Source organism: Sorex fumeus, unplaced genomic scaffold, assembly GCF_029834395.1.
Source record: "Sorex fumeus unplaced genomic scaffold, SorFum_2.1 ptg000153l, whole genome shotgun sequence".
Lineage (NCBI taxonomy): Eukaryota > Metazoa > Chordata > Mammalia > Eulipotyphla > Soricidae > Sorex > Sorex fumeus.
Genome location: NW_026606210.1, coordinates 1,652,846 through 1,660,384, shown reverse-complemented (window position 1 = coordinate 1,660,384; position 7,539 = coordinate 1,652,846). Strand labels below are relative to the sequence as shown.

General features: G+C 61.6%; 1 protein-coding gene across 2 annotated transcripts in view; it reads left to right on the top strand.

Moving 5' to 3' along the window:
* The first annotated feature begins 5,929 nt into the window (after nucleotides 1-5,929).
* FBLN1 (fibulin 1) overlaps nucleotides 5,930-7,539 on the top strand; it is a 48,984-nt gene continuing 47,374 nt past the window's right edge. For both annotated transcript variants that reach the window (XM_056107004.1, XM_056107005.1), the window contains exon 1: nucleotides 5,930-6,027. In XM_056107004.1, the coding sequence (XP_055962979.1) occupies nucleotides 5,961-6,027 (67 nt within the window). In that variant the 5' untranslated portion in view covers nucleotides 5,930-5,960. The remainder of the gene's footprint in view (nucleotides 6,028-7,539) is intronic.

The window sequence follows — 7,539 nt, the reverse complement described above, 5'->3', positions numbered from 1 at the left end:
CTTGCCCTGCCGGGCCCCACCTCCCAGCAGGAAGAACCTCAAATGGAAGATTTTGCAGCAGCAGGGGGCAACTTTGGGGCAGGGTGGAGATTAGAGCAACCGGGTCACAGGGCTGTGTCAGGAGCTGTGGCCACCACGCATGAAGCCTTGGAGAGGTGGAGAGAGGGCGGAAGGTGGCCGGGGCTCGCTCGGGCTCTGCCAGGGGCTCACACTTCAGGTGTCTCAGGGATCTAAGGCCCTGAGACAAAGGGACAAACGGCCGGTTCTCCTCAGGCAACGTCTGACGTCTGACGTGATCAAAACAAATTCCACAGGGGCCTGGCCCAGGGCTGGCCCAGGCCCCCTCCCCCACGCCACATGTGGTCCCCCCCCCCCCCCAGTTCCCCCAGGAGTGACCCTTGAGCGCCACCGGATGGGGCTCGTCAAACCAACCCCCAGCCGGGACCCCCCTGAAGACGTTGCGTGCTGCCTTCTGCTGTATCAGCGACTCGGCAAAACCGTCCTGCTTTCTCTTCTCTCGGCAATGAGGAACGAGAACTCAGGATGGAAAAGTCCATGTGATTCAAAATGGCCATAAAAGCATGAAGGGCTTGGAAGAAAAGGAAGAGCAAGAACTGGTTCCTGGAAAAGTCAGAGACTTTTCCCAGAGCACTGTTCTCCGAGGAAGGGCGGTGCGAGGGCCTCGGGCCTTACGGCTCCCGTTCTTGTCTGCCCAACGCTCGGGTTCCGCTGACCTCAGGCCGGGAGCCGGCCTGCCAGGAGACTGAGGCCTGGGTGGGCTCTCCGTGAGGCGCCTGAGTTTGCCCCCAGCCAAGCACCGAGCCTGAGCTCTGAGCATCACCAGGTTTCCCGCACCCCAAGACAGCCGGATGGGTCCCGGGCCAAGGCCAGCGGCAGGCGTGCGTGGTCTTCAGGGGGCGGAGAGACCCCCTCTGAACGGGTCCTGATCCTCCCCTGGCTCTCCTGAGTCCAGAGGCCCGGAGCTTCTGGAACGCCCCGGAAAGGGGCACCCTCGACCCCCAGACCTGCTCCTCCTCACAGGCCTAACACGGCACACACAGACACACACACAGACACAGACATGCAGACACACAGACACATACATACACAGGTACACACACAGACACATATACAGACACACACAAAGACACACACAGACATACACAGACACACACGCTCCCCTAACACGGCTCGGCCAGGGCCGGGGGAAGGTCTCAAGACCTCGTGTTGGGGGTCGACACGATTCAGCCCCAAACAAGGCCCTGCGCCCAGGCCAGGTGCCTGCTGGTGGGCACTGCAAGGGGCGAGAAATGGCCCCCTGGCCTGAGTCCCGGCCAGGGGCCGCACTGCAGTGGCCTGGACAGCTTCTGCCCACACCCACACGAGGCGGCTGCGGCCTGGGCCTGGGGCTCCCGGCGAGGGGCAGAGAGAGGAACTGAGGAGCAGGGTGGTGGGGCCAGCCAGAGGCACGGCTTGATGTGTGCGCCTGTCAGTGTGTGTGTGTGTGTGTGTGTGTGTGTGTCTGTGTGTGTATGTCTGTGTATGTGTCTGTGCCTGTGTATGTATGTATCTGTGTGTCTGTGTATGTCTGTGTGTGTCTTTGTGTGTGTCTGTATATGTGTCTGTGTGTGTACCTGTGTATGTATGTGTCTGTGTGTCTGCATGTCTGTGTCTGTGTGTGTGTCTGTGTGTGCCTGTATGTCTGTATGTGCCTGTGTGTCTGTGTCTGTGTGTCTGTGTGTGCCTGTATGTCTGTGTGTTTGTCTGTGTGTGTGTCTGTATGTCTGTGTATGTGTCTGTGTGTGTCTGTGTGTGTGTGCTGTGGGGGGTGGCTGGGCCCCAGCGTGGGTGGACGTGCTGGGCTCAGACCCAGAGGCTGGGCAGCGTCAGGCCTCCTGGCCCGTGACTCAGGGGAGCTCTGTGGCGGGCGGGTGCTGTCTCCTGGGGGAGGCCCTGGAGGGAGAAGCCCGTCACAGCGGAAAGAACAAATGACTTCCTGCGCGGGCCGAGTGTGTGTGCTGAGAGAGAGAGAGAGAGAGAGAGAGAGAGAGAGAGAGAGAGAAACAGTGAGTGTGAGCGGGTGAGAATGTGTGAGTATGTGAGTGTGAGTGTGTGTGTGAGACTGTGAGAGTATGAGTGTAGGAATGGGAGAGTGTGAGTGTGTGAGAGTGTGTGTGAAAGTTTGAATGGAAATGTGTGAGAGAGTGTGAGTGTGTGAGTATGTGTGAGCGTGAGAGTGTGAGTGTGAGTGTGAGAGTGTGAGTGTGAGAGTGTGAGAGTGTGAGTGTGGGAGAATGTGGGAGAATGTGGGTGTGTATTGTGAGTGTGAGTGTGTGAGTGTGAGTGTGTGAGTGTAAGTGTGTGTGAGTGTGTGAGAGTGAGAGTGTGTGTGTATGTGAGAGTGTGAGTGTGTGAGAGTGTGAGAGTGTGACTGTGTGACTGTGTGTGTGAGTGTGTGAGAGTGAGTGTGAATGTGTGTATGTTTGAGTGTGAGAGTATGGGAGACTGAGTGTGTGAGTGTGAGTGTGTGTGAGCATGTGAGTGTGAGAGTGTGTGAGTGTGTGAGAGTGTGTGTGTATGTGAGAGTGTGAGAGTGTGAGTGTGTGAGAGTGTGACTGTGTGTGTGAGTGTGTGAGAGTGAGTGTGAATGTGTGTATGTTTGAGTGTGAGAGTGTGGGAGACTGAGTGTGTGAGTGTGAGTTGCGGTGGTTCCCTCGGTCCGATTCTCTGGGTCTGGGGACACGTCGCCCGTCGCCCCCGATGGAAGGCCTCCGCGCAGGGCCGACCTCCTGTGAGAGACAGGACGACGACGAGTGTTGTCCCTCCGGCTTTTAACTCTTTCACAGAAACTCAGCAGGAAAATCATTAGAACTTAGGGCCAGAGAGTGCCGGCGCCCGTCTTCCTGGGGAGATGGTAAACTTTCTTTGGCACGAAAATAGGAACTGAGTGTCACTGTCACTGTCCTCCCGTTGTTCGTCGATTTGCTCGAGCGGGCCCAGTAACATTGTGAGACTTGTGACTGTGTTTGGCGTATCCAATACGCCATGGGGAGTTTGCCAGGCTCTGCCGTGCGGGTGAGATACTCTCGATAACTTGCCTGGCTCTCCGAGAGGGGCGGAGGAATCGAACTCAGGTCGGCCAGGTAGGCCGCAGGCAAGGCAAATGCCTTCCCCGCTGTGCTATCATCGCTCCAGCCCAGGAACGGAGTGAGCGACCCAAAACCCAGGGTGCATCTTGCGGGGCAGGAACGGCATTTGTGTCGGTTCTGGTACGAAGGAGCGTCCAGTCTCGGCGATGTCCCGTCCTGCCCTGTGTCCACTTGGCGCCGAGGGTGTGTGCTCGCTCGCGGGCTGGGTAGGCTGGTTCTTGGAGACCGGATTCTGCCCGGGCATCGGGCCTGCCTTGGCACGGTGGTTCAGCCCGTTACTGAATCACGGACACCGATAGAGACTGACCCAGTTGTCGCTGGAGACTGTGTGTTTCAGAGAGGCAAGAGAGGGGCCACCCCGTGGGGCATGTTCACGGCCAGCTGCTCACATGTGTCCACTCTGGGCCTCCACCTCCCCCCCTCCCACTACAAACACGTGTCTCCCCCGGGCCTCCGAGTCACTCTCCGGGATGGTTTGGGCCTGTTTGTTTCGACACGGCCTCGCCACACACTTAACTCTCTGGAGTGTAAACAGGACTTTTATATGAAATGGGAGAACTAAACAACCCCTCCTGGCGCAGCCTGTTGCAATGTTTGCTTGAGGAGGATGGGCTGGGAGCAAACCCACACGATGCGTTCTTTGCTTTGCTGTCTTTTTCTTCCTTTCTTTTTCTTCCCTTCTAGAGTTTCACTGTCACAAATAATTCTGGGGCAACGGATATCTTTCTGTGACCAATTATTTCATTTCATTTTTCATTTCATCATCCTGTTATTCGTCGATTGCCTCGAGCAGGCCCCAGTAACGTCTCTTTCATCCTAGCCCTGAGATTATATTCAAGGCTCTTTAGGCGAATGAGACCCAGTGACCAATTAAATAAATAAATAATTGAGCGAAGTGGGTTTTTTTTTTTTTTTTTTGCTTTTTGGGTCACACCCGGCGATGCACAGGGATTCCTCCTGGTTCATGCACTCAGGAATGACCCCTGACAGTGCTCCGGGGACCCTATGGGATGCTGGAAATCGAACCCGGGTCAGGCCGCGTTCAAGGCAAACGCCCTCCCTGCTGTGCTATCGCTCCAGCCCCCATTGAGCGAAGTTTTTGTAAAAGACCTTCAGCAGAAGAAACGGGACCCCCCGTGAGCCTCCGGGGGGACCACACGTCCCAGTAATAAAGCAAAAAAAAAAAAAAAACCCTGGAAGATGGGTCCTGAGCCCAGTGTGCTCGGGGCGTCCTAGAACAACCCAGAAGCCGGGAAACAGCCCGGCTCGGCCTGGAGAGATCACTCGGGCCTGCCTCTTGCATCTCCGCACAGAGCTGGCCAGGGCATGCACCTTTTCCTGCGCCGGGACTCAGGAGTCTCCCTGGATGGAAAGGGCCCCCCCCCCCGTCACTCTGGCCCAGAGCGCTTGAGGCGCCCACCAGGACAAGGAAAGGCAGCCTGCAATTGGGAGTCACAGCGTCGATTCCACACCAGTGGGAGAGTGTGACCTCCCGGTTCTGGGCCTCAGTTTTCCTCCTCTGCGGAATGGGGGCACACAGGTCTCCTGGGGGACGGGGAGACGGAGCGAAGGGCTAAAGCAGAGGGCTAGCATGGAGGGGAAGGGGGCCTGGGCCCCACCCCTGGCATTGTGGGACTTCTTGCTACCCGCTGCTTGTGTGACCTGAGTGGTCGCCGAGTGGCACCTCTGGGGACCCCTCCGCACCCCCCTCCCGCCCGAATTCTCTGCTTGAGCTGTTGTTTCAACCAAACACCGTAAGGGCTCTTGGTCTCTCGAGAGCACACAGTGACCAGCTCTTTCTCGAATTCCTTTCCAGGACAGGGTCAGAGACGGGGAGGGGGGCTGGGGTGCAGCTGGGATGGTGGTCGCTGATGGCACATTCAGGGCCTGACCTCAGACCCCAGCCGTGTGTGAGCACCACCAGGGGTGGACCTGGGGCCACAGCGCTCCCGGGGTGGCCCTGGCGGTCAGCGACTCCACAGGCCCCTGAGAAAGGGCCCTGGATGCCCCATGCCCCAGAGACCCTCCAAATCAGCTCCGTGCTCCCTGCCTCCAGCTCCGTGCTCCCTGCTGCCTGAGCCTCTGAGCGCCTGCAGGAGGGAGGGTGGGGGTGGGGAGGTCCCCTCCTGAGCCTGGGACCCCCGCCCCACACAAATAAGCTCATGGCCCTGGGCTACCCAGTGCGGGGGCCCTCCAGCGAGCCAGCAGCAGGCCTCTGCGCCTCCCTCTCCTTGGAAAATTCTTTTTCTCCCTAATTTTTCCTTAAATCTATTTTACTTTTGAATATCTTTGTTTAGTGAACCGCAGCGAGATACACAGTTACAAAGTCGCCGGCGCCTGGGTTTCAGTAACACGCGCCCCTCACCCGCCCGCGCGTCCCCCCCAACGCCCCCTCGGGCGCCGCCTCCCGAAAATTCTTTTTTTTTTTTTATAAAGAAATATCGGAAAGCCTTGGTGGGCCACGGGCTGAGTGGGCCCAAGGCCTGGCGGCTGCGGATCCCCCGTGCGCCCCCCCCCCCAGCGCGCGCGCGGCCCGCAGGGTCCGGGTAGGGCGCAGGGGACCCCCAAGCCGGGCCGGCGTGGCCTCGGCGCGCCCCCACCCCGCACCCCGGGGCGCCCGGGCCCGCGGCGGGGAGGGGCCGGGCCGGCAGGCGGGCGGGGGTCCGGGGAGGCCCCGCCCCGCCCCCGCCGCGCCCCCCTCGGGGCGGGATAATTGAACGCGACCGGCCCGGGGCTGCCCAGCTCGGCCGAGCCCGGAGCGTCCACCCGCCCGCCCGCCCGCCCGCCCGCCGCGCCTTTGTCCACTGCGCCATGGAGCGCCCCGCGTCCCCGCTGCCGCTGGCCCTGCTGCTCGGCGGCCTCGCGCTGCTGGCCCGAGGTAGGGCACCCCGGCCGGACGCCCCCTGGACCCCCGACGGCCCCTCCGACCCCCACTGGGCCCTGCGCGCGCCTCCGCAGGGAGACCCCGGGGTCCGGTCCTGGCCCATTTTGGGTACCCGTGCCCCCCCCAAGGTCTCTCTGCCCTCCTCTGACCCCCCAGTGCCCCCCAAGGTTGGGGCGTAGGTGGGGCAGGCTGAGGGTCCCTCCCGGGTGGGGAGGCCTCGGGGAAGTTTGGTTCAACGGTGCAAACTGGTTCCGTGGTCTGGGCCCAGCGGGGCTCCTGCCCAGGTTTCTCTGAGGGGCGCAGCAGGAGGCCAGTACCCGCACTGATCCCTCTGCTGACCCCTGAAGCACCCCCCACATCCCTGGCTTAGTTCCAGCCTTTCATGGGGGCGGGGGAGGGGGTGGCCGGTGGAGCCACAGTGGCTGTTGGAACTGGGGGTCTTCCTTGGGGGGTCACCTCTCCTGCCGTCCCCAGCCCGTCCCTGGCTGGTGCGAGGTCACTTCTCGCCAGGGAGCTGTCTCCGACCCGGGGGTCTGGACAGGGCTCTGTTTTGGCTGCCAGAGCCCCTGCCTGGCCCCTTTGAGGAGACTGGGCTTGGGGGGGGGGCGCCCTCGGTCACACAGGACCCTGACGGAATCCGGAACGGGTCCCCCCACCCCCCACAGCCCCCTCTGAAAGCACCCCTGATTCTTCCTGAGTTTGGGGCTCCCCCAGCCCGGCTGCTGCTGGCGGAGAATGGGGGGCTCAAAGGGACCCTGGGAGCGGAGCCCCTTGACGGGACACTTGTGGCCTTTGCCCCTCTGGGAGGGCCCCCCCCCAAGGTTATTTCACTAAGTTGTTCAATTCTGGGGTGGAGGGGGCTCCCCTTCGGGGCTCACACTCCTGGAGGCCCTGGGGCGCCCCGTGGGGTCCCCACAGAATCAGACGGTCCGAATGGTGGGTGAGCCGTGGGTTAAGCTGCTGGATGGGGCGTGGTGGCCGCCTACCCTGTGCTTTGCGTCTCTCTGTCCTGTTGTGGGGGGCTGGGCCGAAAGGGGGCTGGTGGGGGAGGCGGGCTGGGAGGGGGCTGGCAGGGAGGCCCGTGTTCTCTCCGGCCCCCCCAGGCGGGCTCGGGTTCCCCCTGATTACTGAGAAAATTGCTCTGGGAGGAACAAAGGCAGCAGGACTTGGCCGGGCCGGGGGCCAGCCTCCTGCCTCTGGAAGGGTCCCAGCGGGGAGGGGGCTGGCCTAGGCAGGGAGAGGGGGCCTGGGGACAGCACCACGGGGGTGGGGGTGGGGTGGGGGCGTAGGGCCGGCTGCCCAGCACCAGCTCGGGGACGACGGGTCAGCGGTCGGCCCGTGGAGATGGAGTCGGAAGCCTTTCTGGGGCCCCTGGGGTGGGTCTGTGGCTTCTCGTTCCTTGGACCTGGGCTCGGGGTCTGGCCAGATGTAGTGATGGACTCACCCGGCCAGGCCAACCTCCACCACGCAGCTCCCACCACAGCAAGTCAGGGCAGACTTCCTGGA